Source organism: Juglans microcarpa x Juglans regia, chromosome 7D (assembly GCF_004785595.1).
Source record: "Juglans microcarpa x Juglans regia isolate MS1-56 chromosome 7D, Jm3101_v1.0, whole genome shotgun sequence".
In the NCBI taxonomy this organism is placed as follows: domain Eukaryota; kingdom Viridiplantae; phylum Streptophyta; class Magnoliopsida; order Fagales; family Juglandaceae; genus Juglans; species Juglans microcarpa x Juglans regia.
Genome location: NC_054606.1, coordinates 3,658,924 through 3,677,663, shown reverse-complemented (window position 1 = coordinate 3,677,663; position 18,740 = coordinate 3,658,924). Strand labels below are relative to the sequence as shown.

The 18,740-nt window shown below is 37.2% G+C and overlaps 4 protein-coding genes and 1 long non-coding RNA gene across 5 annotated transcripts; 2 read left to right on the top strand and 3 right to left on the bottom strand.

Annotated features, from left to right (window-relative positions):
• Positions 1-160: 160 nt before the first annotated feature.
• LOC121238657 (ferroptosis suppressor protein 1-like) lies at positions 161-4,674 on the bottom strand. The gene is made up of 5 exons (XM_041135625.1): positions 4,272-4,674; positions 3,714-3,838; positions 2,856-3,112; positions 1,951-2,396; positions 161-630 (listed from the first exon to the last, which is right to left on the bottom strand). The coding sequence occupies exons 1-5, from the start codon at positions 4,329-4,331 to the stop codon at positions 373-375; spliced, it is 1,146 nt and encodes a 381-aa protein (XP_040991559.1). The 5' UTR covers positions 4,332-4,674; the 3' UTR covers positions 161-372.
• Positions 4,675-4,903: 229 nt separating this feature from the next.
• On the top strand, positions 4,904-11,355 carry LOC121238665 (uricase-2 isozyme 2). Its single transcript, XM_041135635.1, has 8 exons — positions 4,904-5,493; positions 6,532-6,624; positions 7,642-7,717; positions 8,815-8,924; positions 9,331-9,422; positions 9,724-9,897; positions 10,210-10,303; positions 11,033-11,355. Exons 1-8 carry the CDS (start codon positions 5,290-5,292, stop codon positions 11,114-11,116), a joined length of 927 nt encoding a protein of 308 aa, XP_040991569.1. The 5' UTR covers positions 4,904-5,289; the 3' UTR covers positions 11,117-11,355.
• Positions 11,356-11,806: 451 nt separating this feature from the next.
• LOC121238650 lies at positions 11,807-14,300 on the top strand. The gene is given in 2 exon segments (XM_041135615.1): positions 11,807-13,625; positions 13,628-14,300. Coding segments are annotated over 2 exon segments (1,500 nt in total). The 5' UTR covers positions 11,807-12,454; the 3' UTR covers positions 13,957-14,300.
• A 665-nt stretch (positions 14,301-14,965) lies between these two features.
• Positions 14,966-18,381, bottom strand: LOC121238681 (nudix hydrolase 26, chloroplastic-like). Its single transcript, XM_041135660.1, has 6 exons — positions 18,135-18,381; positions 17,983-18,033; positions 16,501-16,593; positions 16,012-16,106; positions 15,182-15,296; positions 14,966-15,071 (listed from the first exon to the last, which is right to left on the bottom strand). The coding sequence occupies exons 1-6, from the start codon at positions 18,336-18,338 to the stop codon at positions 15,006-15,008; spliced, it is 624 nt and encodes a 207-aa protein (XP_040991594.1). The 5' UTR covers positions 18,339-18,381; the 3' UTR covers positions 14,966-15,005.
• LOC121238691 lies at positions 16,727-17,976 on the bottom strand. Its single transcript, XR_005935150.1, has 2 exons — positions 17,250-17,976; positions 16,727-17,209 (listed from the first exon to the last, which is right to left on the bottom strand). It is a non-coding gene; the product is annotated as an uncharacterized LOC121238691 (long non-coding RNA).
• Positions 18,382-18,740: the final 359 nt, after the last annotated feature.

Sequence of the window (18,740 nt, the reverse complement as noted above, 5' to 3'; positions counted from 1 at the left end):
TGTGACTAAACGGCTCATCTTTGTGAGGACCATTCTCTTCTCTTAAAGTCGAAATCCAGAGCCCCTTTATCTTCTTGCCATGGTTATGAGAATCTGATGAACGCATACACAGTACCTAAATATGCTGCTGCCTGCAGAAAAGTACTATCATACACACAAATTTGAAGCCAAAAGGAGATGGTGGAAACCCAACTCCAATCAAAGTTGCTTGCTGTCATTGAGAATTTAATAAAATACAACATGTCTATACCACGACTTATAACCACACGCTTGTGTTTGTTTTCTTCAATGAAAAGCAAATATTTCCAAACGAAAATAATATAAATTGATTAACATAAAGAAATAACAAGTTCAGCTCATCTTTTAGTCAAATCAAGGTTTTAGCCCAAGTTGTTTCCTTGTCTTCCCCACAAACAAGTCCCCAGATTTGATCAAGCCGGGAATGCATCCACTAATTGTCACTATTGGAAATTGTGCCACTCCCTGTTTCCTTCCAAGTGAAACAAGTGCCATGTCAGAACCAGGCTTATAAGCAGCCATTTTGATCTCGCTTCCTCCCATAATCAACTTCTTTATATTCTTGGCAGTCACTTGAGCATGGCTCTGTGCCAGATATCCTTGTTTGATCTCCTGCATAATAAATCATAATGCATCAGACAGTTCAGAACATATATTTCTATTTATAAAATATGGAAATTCATGGATATTATATCAAATAGAGTAATACACCAGCAAGCACGGTGGCGCTTCCCACCCAAGCTTTTAAACACAAAATCATGAAAGGCTGTTTGTTCTGGTGAAAATGACCTTGATTGTTACCTACAACGGGGCAGGGTACTGATAATTGAACTGCAATCAAACCTAGTTCAGTGCTACCCTATCATGTAAGGAAGGCTGGTTCCAGGTAGCCAGGAGAATAACAAGCATCTCTAAGTAGGCAAGAGTTTCTTACTGATGCACGGCAAAGGGTTCAGAAGGAGTTACAAAGTTTGCCAGTAGCTCAAGCTATTGAAAGGAGTAAAGAAGATTGATGGTTTGCTTTCAACTCCTTCACATAATTGAATTCTCCTCCAACCAAAACAAACACAAAAGGTGTATTTCTCAGCTGAACCAATCTACCCTTGAGAGATTCATGCTCCTTCCCATAGCTCTAAAGAGACCGAAATTACATCTGTATCAATCCCACTATTGTTTTCCTTTTATTTTTTTCATATTATGTTTCCTTACTCTTTTGGTAGCTCTCTCAACTGAATTGAAAGAGTCTCAGTCAGAGTCTCAGCTCACCATGTTTCAATGACACAACAAATAAAGGCAGTGACTTCTGAATAAATTAACTCAAACAGAGTATAGAACAAAGTTATCTTAAATAAATAAAGTCCTATGTGAACGAAAAAGAAAGGCAGCTCACATTGAAAGATGTCTCTAATATGCAGTTATAAATTAGTTGAAGAGAAAAAAAATGTCACTTTTCTTGTCTTGGTTTTTTTTTTTTTTTTTTTATAAGTACTTTTCTTCTCTTGTCAAATCAATTATAAAAGAGTAATGGATTTAAATGCAAGTCTATTTCAAACCTTTTAAGGCACCATTACATTTCCATGCTCATGGAATTGCCTGATGGACGTGAGATTAAAAGCAAACATGCACGCTACAAAAAGGAACAAATAAAAACTCTTGCAGCCTGCTAGTCGGCAAGTACATGCATTATATGATTCATTCTCATTTGGTACAAATGGAGGCGAGAAGAATTGACAGCTTCTTATTACAATCGTCATCACTTTGGGAAATTTTACGGGGTAGGATCAATAAATTAATATTGCTATGCAAAAGATGTAAAACTTACACCCTCCACTCTTTCATGACTGAGTTGCTTAATTCATGTCAGGTTTACTAACAAAAAATTTAGTAATTGCAACCAAACAAGACCATAGAGAAAAGATTGGATGGGCTTACTTTAACATCAGTGATATCTCCTATTGCAAAGATATTGTTACGACCTCTGACCCTTAAGTGCTTATCAACCATCAACCTTCCATGTATATCTAGGCTGTCGCTTAAAATAGTCTCTTTAATCCAAGATGAACCCACTGGCTTACCCGCACAGACGAAATGGCAATCAGCTGTGATAGTTTCTCCAGCAGATGTTTGGAAAATGCCATCTGATGAAAAGTTCAAGTTGACAGATTGATTCAAGATCACTTCAACTTTCTTTGCAACCAACCAAGCCAGTGCCCTCCGGGAAGCCTTGGGGCCAATAAATTCCAGCAATCTTGTCCCCCGATGCACCAGAATCACCTTCTTACCGGGAAAGTCAACAGCAATTTCACCAGCAAGTTCAACACCAGTGGGCCCCCCTCCAACAATCAAAACTGAATCAGCAGACTTTATCTTTTCAAAATCTGTAACACAGAGAGAATGGAGTGAGATTTGATGCATGGTAAATCATAGATGACATTTTGTTCAAATTAAAAAAGAATGGCATTGCACAAGTAAAGCATTCAGAACGTTTGTGGGCAGGTCAACAGAAGTAGAATGTATAGCTTCAAGGCGCAAATTTTGTTTATGAGAGTAGACAGTCAGAATTAACCTCTTTCTTTCAACTTCTTTTCTGGTGTTTTTTTTCTTGTTTGGGGGGGAGGGGGGGGGGGGGGGGGGTTGATTGTGATATTTTGTATTTAGATTACTAAAAATATGATATAAAGGGGCTATTAGATTTGTTGGGTTTTAATAGTTATTTTTTTCTTTTTGAATTTCCAGCATGCTTGAGAAGGATATTAAGCAAGCAGTCCATGACTCCACGCAAAGTTGCAAACAAATGGGAATAAAATTTTCCTACTTACGGATCTGTTTTTACTTACCTGCCCGGTACTCATTCAATCTCTCTTCTCTAGATCTGGGAAGAGATTCTGAGTGTCCTGTTGCAATAACAAGATAATCATACGCAACCGTATTCCCTCCTGCTGTTATGACTTCCTCGTCTGTGATGTTAGTTGCTGCAGATGTAATAATCTGAACATTGGGAAGGTAATCGGAGTAATTAATCACTGATCTTTCAGCAAATGATGGTTCCACCATTGACCTCAAGCTTGCCCATGGGATTTCGTAGTATTCCTTCCTGATGTCATTTACCCCGCGTATCAATCTTTTTGAATATTACTTTCTCACTCAACACAATTACATAGAATTTTTTTTTTTTTTTTTGATCTTTGCCAATATCTATGTTAAAAATATATTGGGGTCTCAGCAGGTATCCAACAAGCGGGCTTCCTTGTTAATCCCACAAAGAAAAACGTTCAAGTTGTGATCTATGTTGGTTGTAATCTGATGCTGATTGCGTAAACATGTAATTATCACTTAGTAACTTCGATCTCCCAGGCTCCGTTACATAGTTTTGTTTGACAATTACTAAGAAATAGTTGTTGAAAGAAAAAAAAAAAAAAATACTAATCTAAGGTTAATCAACTTCAAGTTTCATATCGTGACTACAAACCTAATCGTAAATTTGGAATTTTTCTCATATTATAACATTCTTGCATCTTCGCATCTTGTGATGTTAATAAAAACAAAGCAAAGTTCCAAACTTTTCATTTCCCGCTTTTCATTAATGATCCGTTCAACAGAAAAAACTTCCCGAAAATCCCAAATCCACCATTCCATAAACTTTTATAATCTCAAGTAGAAAAAGAAATCAGGGAAGCTAAGAAAGGTAGACTTACTGATCGATGAGGAAAACATCTGCAACAGACTGGAGAGAGTGGGCAAGAACGGAGCCACCAACACCCCCACCAACGACCACCACCCTCTTCTTCGCCCCCTCCTTTTCTGCTCGTGCCATCGGACTCTGCAAGCAAATCCCAAAATTAAAATGCAAAGAACCCCGTTATGTGCCAGAAGTCTTTAACGAGTGGCCAGAGGTCCAGTTTCAGGAGTCATCTCCAACTACGCGTTTTCCCTGTATGGTCATGTGTTGTCAACGTGTGATACGTTTATTACGTGTGTTCGTGAAAGTTGTAAAGCAGTTATTTTTTTTTTTTTTTGCATTTAACTTAGTTTTGTTTTTTTTTGGAAGATTATTTAACGTAAGTTTTAGATGAATGAACGAACGAACCAATCACTATATTTAGCCTTAATTCTACAGTCTTAGATGAATATTGGCTCCTCGAATTGCCAATAATACTGTGACTTGTGACACCATTCATCTGGTACCTCTCACAAACCCCAGTAACCCTTTTTGTTTGAGCAAAGGAGAAAAACAAAAAGAAAGGAAATTATACCTCGCCCGCAGAATTGTAACTGTTTTCCGATTTGTCCTCGAGATTATCAAAACTTTTCATTTACACCATAAATGATCGAATTTCAATAATTTATTATCTCGATTCAGACCTGACATTTTTGTGTCAATCGTCATATTTTAAGTTGATTCGAACCTGGATCGAGAGGATTAATTATAAAAGTTCAATAATTTAATCCGCAGCCCGAGGAAACGGTCATAATTAGAGAAGAGAAAAGCAATTTGCCAATAAAGAAAGAGAGAAAAAGAGAGATTATTAGCTGAGTTTTCAATACAGAGGTGGGAAACGAAAGCCCCGATGGGGGGGGAGTCAAACGTGGATCGATATGGAAGACGTTTCGAACATTGACCGAGAGGAGTTATGAGGAAACGTCATAATCAGAGATGCAATAATTAGCGATGCGTAAGGCAATTTGTCATTTAAAAAAAAAAATAAAAAACAGAGATTCTTTGCTGGGTTTTCATTTTCCAATAAGAGTAATTGCTTGCTTGCTTGCTAGATACATATAGATGGTAAAACCGTAAAGCCGTGCATCTCAAGAGTTACGTAAAAATTAATTTTTTTTACGTTAATTTTATATTTATTAATTCTCTTAAAAAGACTGTCACTACCAATATCATTTTTCTTTGGTTAATGAGGTGGGAAAGAAAACCCAGACCAGAAGTTTATCGTGGATATGGATTCTGGAAGCTCAGTCGTCAGTGTGCGCTGTTCCGTGTTCGTCTTGTTATGAATAATGCACGAAAGAGGTATGCGCTGCAAGTGGGACACCTAAGAAAGCGACTGTTTCCGTCAAAATACTCATAAAAAAGGGAAAATAAAAAGACGTTATACTCCGACGACGCCAACCCCATATAAAACCCGAAAATTAAGGTGACGAGCAGCATTGCCCATAAAACCCACCCGCACACAGACAAACAGTCTTACTGCCTTGCTGAAAACCACAGTTTTCATCCCTTGGACTCCTTTTTGCTCTCGGTGAATCCAACCCAAAGCCAAAATGGCGAGGGAAATTGAGAATTTCAAGTTCGAGCACAGGCACGGGAAGGATCGGGTGAGGGTGGGTAGGGTTTGGAGAAACAAAGACGGCCGCTATTTCTTCGTGGAGTGGAACGTCAGCATCAGCCTCCTCTCCGATTGCCTCCCCGCCTATCTCCTAGACGACAACTCCGACATCGTCGCCACGGACACCATGAAGAACACCGTAACTTTTTTTTCTTCTTCAATCACTTTCTTACGCATTGGATTTTTTACTGTCAGGTTCTGTGTGGTTGTCTAGAGAACTGAGGAGAAGGAAGAGAAAATAGGAATTTTAATTTCATTTTGTTTTTCTTGTTCTACTTGTTATCTGAAAAGAAAGTTTGAAAATCATATTTTTCCTCAAATATGCGAAGATATTATATTTAGTTTCTACTCACTTTGTGCTGGCGTGACGTTCGTTTGTTCCCGAAGTAAGAAAAAGGTCTTTGATGTTCTAGCCCTGTTTGATCACGGAGAAACTGGGTGAAGTAGTTGTGTTAGGCTCAGTTCACTGAATATGTTTGTTTTTTCTTTTTCTGGTGAGAAATGATTATAATCCAGTAATTTTGATCTTAAATTTGGTTGCTTTTTAGCACCTCTAGAGGCTGGTACGCTCACTTTAGTTTACTTGCTTATGAGTGTGTGAACTGTGAAGTAATGTGATGTTAATGCTCTCCGAGTTCAAAATCAAAACACCTCACACAAATGAACTTAGTACTCTGCACAAAATCTGGTTAGAAGTGCCGTCGCTGTTTAATAAACCTATTTAGTCTCTTCAAGTCCTATGTATGGGGCATATATTTGTATTTGAAGGATGGAAGAACAGTCAGGTAATGGTAATTGATACACATACTTGATGGTATAGACTCTGACGCAGTCACATGCATGCAGCCGAAACACTAACAATTAATTCAGGTCCATCAATGAATGTGGTTCTTAAATATACAGTGGTACTCAGGGCTAGGTATTAAAGTTTGGAGCACAAGATATGCACCCTGGAAAATGGGAAAATGGTAAAAGCGATTTGAAGTGAAATCTATTTAGCTTGATGATTTATCATTCTCATCACATATTTTTTATGAGTAATATTGTCATTAGCTAATGAGATGGTAAGGAAAGAAAAATATATTTTCATTAGCTATCACATTATGCTCTCTGTTATAATTTCCAGAAATTTTACTGCCATGCATTCATGTTAAAATTTAGCTTAGTTGCAATACAGGTATATGTGAAAGCAAAGGAATGCTCAGAACAAATTTCAATGGAGGACTTTGCAATTCTACTTGCTAAGCACTTTACATCATTTTACCGCCAGGTAAATACTATGTAGATTTAGTTGTGTACTTTAAATTAATAATATGGATGAGATTTGATCATATTTCTATTTTTGGTTCCTTTAACTTTGTATGAAGGAAATAAAACCGATTACACCTATAAAAAAAATTTGTATGAAGGAAAAAGTAGAAGGCAAAGGCGGTTGCTTTTGGCATATACCAGCAATCTGTCTGTATAGATAGCAAGTTTAGTCTTTCCTTAATAGGTGCAGTTGTGAGTCATCCTTATTGAATGGCTGATTGGTGTTTTGGGATTTCAAGGTCAGGCATGCCCTTTTGAAAAGAGCTAGTGATACTTCCTGTAATGTTGCCATAAGGAAGAATAAGAAGGCGTGTGTAAAGGTTGTAACATTATGAATTTGATAAAATGAAACAAGTAATGAAAGTCAGGTGGGGAAGGCATATAGATGTAATGGAATTTTCGTTACGTTACATGGAAAAGTTGGGGGTGAGAACTGGAGGTGGTGAGGATTTTATTTTTCCATAATTATGTAAAATCTGAAGCTCCATTGAGATTCCAAAGCAAGGTTTGGTACATGTCAGTGTGTTAGCAATCTGTGCAGTTCTATGCAGTATAGTTTTTGCACATTTAGATTCTAGTTTATCATCCAAACAATACCAAATTGATTGAACTTGTAACTGCATATAGATTTAAGTAAGAATACTTCAATTCATCTACTTAAAAAAAGAAACAAAACAAAAACAAAAGTTTAATTTTATCAAAGTTTGTTCTTGTAAGTTTATTTATATGTTAGTATATCACCTATCCAATAAGAATTATATTTTAGTATGCAGTCAAAAGAGCGCTTTCCTTTTCTTTCTTTCTTTGTTCTTCTTCTTTTGTTGTGTGTGTATTGAACTCAAAAGATATCCATGTTTCCTCTATCAGTAATTCCTTTATTTTTGTTTATCAGTACTAATTTCTTTTAAAAAATCATATGTTTAACTCTTCTCATGCCATTTGTAGTCAATCTAATCCACGATCTTCTCTTGCTTAGGTTACTGGTGCCATAATAAAGATAGTGGAAAAGCCATGGGAGCGTGTATATATAGATGGTCAAGAGCATGAACACGGTTAGTTTTTTCAATCTTTTGAAGGAGAGAGTGCACATATGATTTAAACTGATTTCTGTAACCAAAAAAAAAAAAAAAACATCTACCGAATTGTTTATTGTGATGAATTCCCACGTTATTTCATGGTATGAATTGTGCCCTTTCTTTCTTTCTTTCTTTTGGTTTTCTTTGATGTTGTTTAACTCCTAAAATGTGTTGGAAGTAAACGAGGTTCAATTGGCACCACCACTGAAACATTTGTTGGAATTGTTGTAAAGCAAAAAGATAATATTAATCAATAAATAAGAATGGGTATATGGCCAAAATACTATTATAACTCTCTTGGTGAGTAATTACACTGGCAAAAGGAATTAACCATTGTTGAGTAACAAATCCATGGAAAGGACATTGTGGTTGCCATCATTGATAAGTTATGTTGAAATTGACTCGGGTTTGCTTAATGTGGTGTCTATGTAAAGAAAGAAACCATCAAAAGTTCTGAAGATCATGAGAAACCAGTGGGAGAGCTTACTTTTTCCCCCCCTCAAAACCTTATCTTTTGGTGGTAGTTTTTACCTTTATCTAGTGATAATTTTTTTAGTTTGCAGGATTTTCTTCTTCTCTTTCCTTTAACGTTTAGGTGAATTTCTTGTTCTTGTATACTTCGTGTGTATGTTAATTTCACCACTTTTAGAGATTGATTTTTTTTTTTTTTTTTACTAGTAAAATAAAAATTTTTTGATCAGAGATTGAATAAAATTTCAATTGCAACAAATAATCCATAAACCTTTACTACCATATCTGACATTGTTCTGGCATAGAGCTCTAGCCCCTTTTTTTATTTGGGATAAGTTCTTTATTTTGGCCTCTAGTATAAAGTGGGGGAAGGGTGGGATATGTACCAATAGTACAATTATTTCCTTATAAATTTAAATTGCAAGCTTCTAATAGTTAGTAGAAATGAACTTCACCAAAATTACTGGAGATCGTTTCTTGGCTTGGAGTTTTGACCAAATAAACGCATTTTCGTTGGCTTGAACAGCCAAATAAATGATCTTCATTTTTTATTATTTTCAGCTTTTAGATTTTTAGTGCTGTCACTATTGTCTTTATTGTAGGTTTTAAACTTGGATCTGAGAAGCATACAACAGAAGTATTTGTAAAGAAGTCTGGTGCATTACAGGTGACTTCTGGTATTGAAGGGTTGGCTTTACTGAAGACAACCATGGTAACCTCATTTCTCTTTTACCTTAACTCCAGATGTACTTCAAGATCTTCTTTGCTTGACAAGGCAAGAAAGCCTGTGATGCTTGTCAATGTTTATGCTTTTATATGCACTAAATATGCTAACATGAAACTGATCGATGCTGCGTTTATTGTCTGTTGCTGGTATGTGTTCTATGTTTTGAGGGAAGTATGTTGGCTTCAGATTTGCAAACATGATTTAACGTCTTTACTGTGCCACAGAAGTGGATCTTGAATTGAGAATTACTACTACACTTCAGCGTGCTTGATAAATATTGCAAAACAATAATTGTTTCAAAAAATTCCACTGCTAATTTCAATGTACTGTAATTGTGGCACATCCTGGTTTCTCTGATGATTGATTTCGTTGGATTTTATGTTTTGAGCAGTCAGGTTTTGAGGGATTTATTAGGGATAAATACACGGTTCTTCCTGAAACACGAGAGAGAATTCTGGCGACAGAGGTCACAGCATCATGGAGGTATGGATATGATCTTTCAATTTAATCAATTATATGCAAGGTGAATCAAGCGAAAATAGTAAAAATAATAATAACAATAATAATATATTTGGGCTGCCCACTTCGTTCTTATGAATTGAGTTCCCAATATTTATGTTGCTTCCATAATCACACTTATAAAAGGGGTATCAGGTGAAATAAGGAATTAACATTTTGTCTTGCCGTCTTGATTCTATATTGAGTGATGGTAATGTTGATTCCATTTTGATTTTCTGAGTCTTTAAAATGCAGAGTCATGTTTCTGTGGTAAACTTGGATGCAGGTATTCATATGAATCACTCTCTAGCATCCCTCAAAAGCCATATTACTTTACAGACAGATACCTCGATGTGAAAAAAGTTCTGGTTGAAACTTTCTATGGTCCTCCAAAACAGGGAGTATACAGTCCATCTGTTCAGAATACGCTCCATCACATGGCAAAAAGTGTACTGAACAGGTCTCTCTCTCTCTCTCTCTCTCTCTCTCACACACACACACACACACACGCACAAACACACACGCACGCACACACGTCCACCCACATACACGTCCACCTCCCACTTCCACACCCACTAGCAGGCATACACTGCATGACCACACACAAATTCAGGCATAAACAGAGACATGCATTCATGTGTATGCTCATACTTGTATGCAAGCGCAGGTGCATGGATGAACCAACTTCCTTGCACTTGTCCACTTGTTGGCACAGAATGGTTCGATTTTGTTGAGATCAATTCTTTCTTCTTTCTTTTTTTCATGTTTCCAGGTTTCTTGACATCTCATCTGTCCAATTGAAGATGCCAAATATCCATTTCCTACCTGTTAATCTGAAAAACAAGGATGATGAAACTATTGTAAAGGTAGGAATTCTGGTTACCAGTGATGTCTGCCAGAAGTATTGGGAAAATACTGAAGTAGCTAATCGTTTATATAATAGCACATTAACAATCACTTAGGATATATTTAGATTTGAGGATTTGAAGTCACTGTGTTCGAAGAACAATCGCTTGATAGGAATTTTAGCAATGCAAGATGGAATTCAGCTTTCAAGATTTTTCTCCAACAAAAACACTGGCCTTGTGAATATGAAATGGCATATTATACCTAAACATTTCTGATCCACATATTCATAAAGTTGAAACCTATCGATGAGTTTAGTAAACAGATAAAAACTGAAATCCAAATCCTAGTTGTTTAAGTACTTATATCCGGATGAACCGGGAACTACATGGTATTAAATTAGCCTCCCATGTCCTAGCTCCCTTGAAAAGAGGAAGGAAGGAAGGTGGTATTTGGGGATTGAACGATTGAGACCACTCATGGGTGGGGATCATTCAAAATTTTATTGGTGTTAAAAACATACATGTTTACTTGCTTTTGTTACCCGTCTTATCTTCAGAGCCACAGCTGCCCAGTTACCAATTTAAAGCCTTAAATAGAGTAATTTCTAGGCATTTCACTTTATGCAGGGCATATATATACCTCTCTTTTATTATTGTTAGCCTCCCCTCTCTTATCCTGATTGAACTTTAAGCTGAGATTCATCTCTTAGCCATAAAATGAAACTGACTAATGGGGTTCTTCTGCAGTTTAATGATGATGTGTATTTACCAACGGACGAACCACATGGATCAATTGAAGCTAGCTTGAGCCGCTTCTGGTCAAAGATGTAGAAGTTGCATGTTGTTTGAGCTTTTGCATAAATAAAGGCTCAGATGTTTGTAGTACTGTTGCGCGTTATCTCCCTTGTAATAAATCTCTTTTGCTTACCAATGAACTAAATAAAATCTTCCTCAACATTTTACCTTTTCTTTGGAGTGCAAGCCCAGTGGGTCATTATTATAACCAAACAAGTTTGACAGGATCATTGTCATAATAAATTGAGAGAAGGATCGAGAGAAGATTCCTGCAACCATGTTACTTATGATTTAGGTAATACTAGACTGAATTTTTCACTTTTTTTTTTTTTTTATCCAATATGCCCAGAAAGGCATACAAGATGCTTTGCAGTTTTGAGGTTGTTCCAGTTGTACAACCCCATTCTTGGATAAGTTTTTCTGATGTGTGACACAGTAGGTTCTTAGTTTGATGGTTTCATGCTCAAATTTCAGTAAATGTATGGTTTGAGAATGAAAGTTTCAGAAATATGGGCTGCAATGAACTGACTAATACGTGGGAGTTATATGTATATTCTCCTTTTTCTCCACCAATCTTTGAATGTTTTTTGGGGTCCCTCTTCATTGTAGGGCTTCTATGTGTGGAGTCGGGTTGTGTTTGTGGCGGTTCGGTTTGATTGTCAATGTGAATAAAATCTTCTACAAATTCGTGGATGTAGGCACGTTGTTGAATCACATAAATGTTTTACTTTTTCTTCTCTTATCGTTCCTCACGTTCATTTCCTAACTCAAATTACAAAGTTGAGGCACCAACATGCGCAACGTGCTCATTCTTCTGCAAATCGGTTCTCTACCACGTCTCTTTTGCCTCGCCCATACCCATTTACTATTAAAATACATTCGTACAAGACAGATGCATGCGAGGAAAAAAAAAACCTGAATGTTATTAATCCAGTGAGTTTTGTAAATCTCACTGATTATTTTTGGAACGGCCGATCAGGATAAAAAAAACAACTGCCTAGGGGCAACGCGCACGCGAAGTAGAGGGCAACACCAGGAGGAAAGTCAATAATCAGTACAAAGAGAGACGTTATGATCCACGTTCTCTGTGGTTTTATAGAGACAACATTGCAGAATCCTCCTCCGAGGGAGAGACGAGAGAGGAAGTAGAATGCTTTCGCCCGAAAGGTTGGACGCGGCCACTGAACTAAGTCGTGCAGCAGCCGTGCCGACATTCTCTTGCGCTTCGAGGTGCAGTCAGTGACAGTGGGCATTCAGGTTGTCCCTCTTATGTTTCAGTTTTGATCTCACTGATTTCAATTTCCAAGCTTGCGAGTGATTTTTATTTTTCGGATGCTGCTTACATTTTGAATTCACTTCTCTCAATCCATTGCCATGGAATCTCATGGGAGCCAAGAGCCTATTAACCAATCACAACCTAATCACACTTTTCCCCCGACTGTAGCAAAGAAACCACTTGTATTCTACTTATCATCCGTTGTGGTTCTTTTACTAGCAATCATACTGGGTTTCTCCAAAACAAGCTTTTACAAAACACAACACCTGAAATACTCTTTCTCATCACACCCCACTTTTCTTCAAACCCTTGTAGGCTTCCTTCACCCAACCCCAAAACCCCAAATAACCAATGCAATGAATCCCATTTCCCTTTCACCCAGCTGTGTGCTTTGGATGGCTCCTTTTCTTTCAGGTGGTGGGTACAGTTCAGAAAGTTGGTCATATATCTTGGCCCTCCATGAACACATGAAAAACCCAATATTCAAAGTGGCTATTGAGCATCATGGTGATGAAGAATCCATTGAATTCTGGGAGGGCTTGCCAAAATATACCAAGAACTTGGCCTTGGAGCTCCATCAAACAGAATGTAGGATGAATGAGACCATTGTGATTTGTCACAGTGAGCCTGGGGCTTGGTACCCTCCATTGTTTGAAACCTTCCCATGCCCACCAGGTGCTTATAAAAATTTCAAGTCTGTGATTGGACGGACCATGTTTGAGACTGATAGGGTGAATGCCGACCACGTGAAGCGCTGTAATCAAATGGACTATGTTTGGGTTCCCACTGAATTTCATGTGTCTACATTTATCGAAAGCGGGGTTGATCCTTCTAAGGTAGTGAAAATCATTCAGCCTATTGATGTGAAGTTCTTTGATCCCCTCATGTATAAGCCATTAGACCTTTCCTCCCTAGGGACATTGGTCTTAGGTTCAACAACCCAGAATTTGAATTCGAAAAAGGAGTTCATATTTTTGAGTATTTTCAAGTGGGAGTACAGGAAAGGTTGGGATGTATTGTTGAAATCATACTTGAAGGAATTCTCTAGGGTTGATGGGGTTGCTTTGTACTTGCTAACGAATCCATACCATTCTGATAGAGATTTTGGGAACAAGATCGTAGAGTTTGTGGAGGACACTGATATAGAAAAACCAGTAGCAGGTTGGGCTCCAGTTTATGTGATAGATACCCACATTGCTCAAATTGATTTGCCGCGACTATACAAGGCAGCTGACGCATTTGTCCTTCCATCAAGAGGGGAAGGGTGGGGAGGCCTCTTGTGGAAGCCATGGCAATGTCATTGCCGGTGATTGCGACAAATTGGTCTGGGCCAACAGAGTATTTGTCAGAGGAGAATAGCTATCCATTGTCAGTGGATAGAATGAGTCAGGTTATGGAAGGGCCATTCAAAGGGCATCTGTGGGCAGAACCTTCTGTTGATAAGCTTCAAGTTCTTATGAGACATGTAATGAATAATGTTGAGGATGCTAAGGACAAAGGCAGGCAGGCAAGGAAGGACATGATAAGAAGGTTCTCTCCTGAAATAGTGGCAGCGATTGTTACTGATCATATACAAAATATACTTCTGAAGATGAGTTAAAAGAGGTGCATTTCTTTAGGTTGGAGATGCCATGGTATTTATCACTTTCTTGCTTGACCATGGTTTGTTTGTCAATTGAGCTAGAATTTTGAACTCAAGATGACTCGGTCGGGCTGCTGAAGGAGTTGGTCGACAATATAGCAAGCCAAAGATTTTTCAATATGCAGCTTAGCTTAGCAATATGAAGAGTATGTACTTCAGTTGTGATTGACGGATCTCATCTTCTATGAAGCTTGAGGTTCTTGATACAAATAATCTGGCTATATTATATCTCAAAATAAACATCCATCTTCTTGTTCTCCGTCAGTGCGTCTGAGGAATATGGACTAAGCAGCAGTTTATCATTCGTTGTGTTTATGCACTATTTTGTATGGCGCTATGAAAACAGATTTGCAAGAGATGCACAGGACCTCAATTCCATCGCAAATTGAAGGAAAATCACTGAGCCACAGGCATAATAAAATTGCATGTGGGAAAAGACGATCGATTTGCCAAGAATTGGTCAGTGGTTTTCATAAGAACTGATCTGGCAGATCTTGCGTATTATTGACTTGAACAATCAAAATCCCATATGAGATTCCAAAAGTAAATTACTACCTTGGCAATGACTGCAATGACACAGATAAAATCATATTAATGGGCTTATGATTATATTTATTCAAACTGATAAAATGAAACTTATTCCAAAAGTCTTTGGGGTAGTAAAATATACAGTCTGATTGTTATTCCAGCACAAAATCGTGTCCATGCCTGTCAAGACCGAAGATTCATTCTCACGAATAGGATTGACTATATTGCCAAATATAGGTCCAGCGAGTATTAGTTCATATTTCTCGATAATCATAGGAACATTACATGTCATTACAAGAAAAATAGCATTCTGATCAAAGAAAGATGAATTTCATTCTTACAATTATTTAGTGCTACAAGCTGATAACCTGAGAATAAACATGGGCATCTGTCATTGAACTAATTTTCTTTTTGAAGTAGCTCATTAGTTAAAGAACTCTGTTTGGAAGCAACAAAATGATCATTATTCCAGAGTACGATTACTGAAGATATGGAGCAAAAGCAGTCATAACTTCCTTGTAAACAGGCTTCTTAAAATCCACTGCCTGCACAGAACGGGAAAAAAAGACCATGTAAATAAACCAACCGGACCAAAATGCCAATTCCAGCTGTTCTTGAACCAGTAAAGAATAGTACGAGTTTAAGGTCTACCCACAAGCTCAACTATTTGTTCTGGAGACATCCATGACCACTCGCCAAATTCAGCTTTCTCTGTCCCATCACCCAAAAGATTGATTTCTTCAACCCTCCCGTTGAATTTAAGAAGAAACCTGAAAGTGTAGCAAGTTTATTAAGAAATAATAGGGGAAAATACGAGAATAGGTATGCCTCCCTTTGCATAGATGTAGGGTGGGAAGGGGAGAAAAAGGCAGTGCATTATGTTAAAAGAGAGAACAGAGTAAGAGTTTGTTTAGGCAATGTTGAATTTGTAAAAAATTATTAGCAATAAATAGAAACCTGCACAGAAGTTGAAATCCTTTCTCCCTTCAAATTCCTCCAATTTGAGGAAAACAAGGATGCAGAAATTCAACATTGCCATTCTAGGGTGGGTTTATCATATACATACATATATACCTTTGGATACATTTGGATGAAGTGAGATACTTTTGGAGTGAGATACATGTGGATACATTTGGATGGAGTGAGATGAGAGAAGGGGACTTACCCTTTCCCCCTATTTGGATGTACTTTTCAAATACTACAACCTGGAGTACTGATCCATGCACACGGGCATGTTGGTATTTGTAAATTACTTGTCTATCCAAGTTTAACTCTACATGCCCCGACCCAAAACCATCTGAAATTTTGTGCCCTGGGTCAGCTTATTTTAGTTCAACTGTATCCAACGTTTACAAGACAGACAGGTCATGCACTGATCCTCAGTTTAGATTCCTTACTTCAATTGAATCTGACCTAATCTAGACTAAGTAGCTCCACGCAGTACATACTGCATCTAGCAATGTATGTCCAAGTTCAGGTGCTCACCACTTCTGTGCTTGGCCCTTCCAGTCTGATCCCCACTGCTGTTTAAGCTTTTCTCTGACTTCAGGTGGGAAGTCATATGTCAACCAATAAGGTACCTGCATGAGAAATCCAACTCAGGTGTGAACATATCGCTAAGAAGAGAGCACATTACATCAAATTAGAGATTGCATGACTTGAATAACTGATGCATCAAATGGACAGCATATGACATGGCATGCCATGTCAAAATCAAATAAAAAAAATTAAAACTTCTTTTTTTCAAGGTAAATGACTAAAACCATATAAACCTCTCTCTCGTTTGAATTGGTCTACATGCAACCCAAACACTCGAATGCCATGTAGACATTGAATAAAACCATTCACGAACAAGATTGAATGGGTACTGATTGGCAGATTGGAGGGTACTGAGCTTCGAAAAAGTGAAGGGAGGAAAGGAGAGGGCCCACAACAGATTGTAATTTGACAGAAGAAAAGGTCCAAAATTCATACCTCTGCAATAATTTCTGCCGAATTAACTCCTGTTTCCTCTCTTAATTCCCTTATGACTGCATTTCTAGGATCTTCGCCCTCATCGATACCACCCTATTGAAGTAAAATGCCAATTAAAATAAAATAACACAATAGGAATGGCCTCCACATAATTTCACTACACTAAATTTAGCAAACCGGATTATACCTTCAAATCAAGCATTTTTTTTTTTTTTTTTTTTTTTTGTATAAGTCCTTCAAATCAAGCATTTACCAAAGATGAACACATCAACTTTCACAAAGATCTCAATTAGCATACAAATAAGTCATTGCAGATGCTTTTTAACTTTTTTAAACAGACTGCCATGATGATTTTATGTTAGACTTGATGAAGATGTCTTCTTAAATTGCATTTTGGTATTGAATGAGACCTCAATCAAGTGCTATACAATAGTCGATGATGTCTTCAAATAAGACCACAGGATCAAGCAACATGCCAAGACTGGGGACCCCTGAATATTCTTGGACATGTACATTGAATGTCTAGGCAAACTCATTCTAAATTTCATATCCCTATTACAACTTTGCATTTTCTGTTATCAGAACACCCTTCATTTTCAATTCCCAGATTTTTTACTTTGGTAAGTCAAATATGGTACAACAGCCGGTACCGGTGTGTGAAGGACAAAGAAATTACCATGGACACACATAAAGGTACAATATGACTGCCCTCAATTGTCATTCACAAGCTCCATTTGTACTCCATATACAGTAATATAGGAATCCACACTATACATTTAATTTGCATTCAAATTGAAAATATTGCACTGACATCTTAAGATCAAACTTTTCCTCTTTTTCTTTTTTTCCCCTTAAGGAGTTACATTCAACGACCAAACATTAACTTTCTACAAACAACAACCATCATAGCCTCAGCTTCCAGTTCCAAACACTGTCGTTGGCACCTAAAATTGGACTTTGAAACCAACTGAGACACATTCATGCTATTTCAACTGTAAGCCTAATAGGATACCCACCCTCAAAAGATAACGCTTGCATTGTCCTTAGAAACTCTCCTTGCAGATCATTATTGTCTCACTCATATCGTCAATTCCTCTCATTCAGGGTGACGATTTGTGATTTGAAGCCACAATGAAGGTTTCAAATAGAGGCTTTCGTTTCAATGAAAACATTTGGAACAAGCAATTACTTAAAAAGAAGAGAAATACTTTACCACAAAGGGATTACATAAAAATAATCTTACAGTCTGATGTGGCTGTGATTCATCGTATTGTAAAGTTATTTTTATTATAAAATAGATTTATTGGATCACATGAAACTCCATCAGTTTGTGGGATTACTCAAAAGTAATCCTTTGTGGCTGTAGCAGTTCAAATACAAAAGCATGCGGGTCAATTTCTTATATTATGTTACTTTGCAGCAGCCAAACACAGCGCTTGATCAAAAGCAATCAAATTTGTTTACCCCTGTTCAAAAGTTTACCTGCGGCATTTGCCAAGCACTGGGTATATCAAGCCTGGAAGCAGAAAATATCTGCCAAAAAAAAGAAAAATAATTTTACATACATACAAACATATAAATACACATACAAAAGCGCACACACAAATATCCATATATACATCATACATGTATACCTTTTTATCAGGATTGATGAGACAGACGCCAACGTTTCTCCTATAACCATCGGGAGGAGATTCCATGGATGACGATAAAGATGAGAATTTAGCGGATATAGGAGACGAACTTGGGAAGAATAGAGCAGGAAACTTGGAAGAGAGCTTCAGCAGAGGAGGAAGAGGTGGAGAATGAAAGATGGCGGCGAGTCGGCACAAACCCATTTCACTACCTTGCGTCCTCTCGAAGCCTCTAATAGTACCGATCTTACGACAAAACTATTCGCCGTTATAGACTACTTTACGCGATTAACGACCATTAGGTAGTTGGGTTGGAAACGTCAGAAAACCGAAGTTATTCCTAAAAAATGAAAATGTCAAAATTGTTGATGATTTTGCTAGTTTAATATTATTTGTACATCTCATGACGGAGGTCCCATGAATCGATTCATTAATGTTTTGTGTTTGTTAAGTATTTCAACAAACAATAACACAAAAATAAAATATTTTTATAAATTATGTTTTAAATGAGTATTTTTGTGAAATAACTCATAAAAATAACATCATTTTACATAAATATCTTAATTTTAAACATGATTGTAAAAAATATAATAAAAAAATTGTGCG

What these genes read in the sequence shown, in the direction of transcription:
- LOC121238657 (XM_041135625.1), bottom strand. Translation starts at nt 4,331, where the DNA reads ATGAAAAGTTTTGATAATCTCGAGGACAAATCGGAAAACAGTTACAAT. An exon ending in GATGTTTTCCTCATCGATCA is followed by an intron (nt 3,113 to 3,713) that starts GTAAGTCTACCT and finishes AAATGACATCAG; the next exon opens with GAAGGAATACTACGAAATCC. An exon ending in ATTGAATGAGTACCGGGCAG is followed by an intron (nt 2,397 to 2,855) that starts GTAAGTAAAAAC and finishes TCTGTGTTACAG; the next exon opens with ATTTTGAAAAGATAAAGTCT.
- LOC121238665 (XM_041135635.1), top strand. Translation starts at nt 5,290, where the DNA reads ATGGCGAGGGAAATTGAGAATTTCAAGTTCGAGCACAGGCACGGGAAG. An exon ending in CGGACACCATGAAGAACACC is followed by an intron (nt 5,494 to 6,531) that starts GTAACTTTTTTT and finishes GTTGCAATACAG; the next exon opens with GTATATGTGAAAGCAAAGGA. An exon ending in CTTTACTGAAGACAACCATG is followed by an intron (nt 8,925 to 9,330) that starts GTAACCTCATTT and finishes TGTTTTGAGCAG; the next exon opens with TCAGGTTTTGAGGGATTTAT.
- LOC121238681 (XM_041135660.1), bottom strand. Translation starts at nt 18,338, where the DNA reads ATGGGTTTGTGCCGACTCGCCGCCATCTTTCATTCTCCACCTCTTCCT. An exon ending in GTGCTTGGCAAATGCCGCAG is followed by an intron (nt 16,594 to 17,982) that starts GTAAACTTTTGA and finishes TTACTTCAATAG; the next exon opens with GGTGGTATCGATGAGGGCGA. An exon ending in CGGCAGAAATTATTGCAGAG is followed by an intron (nt 16,107 to 16,500) that starts GTATGAATTTTG and finishes TTTCTCATGCAG; the next exon opens with GTACCTTATTGGTTGACATA.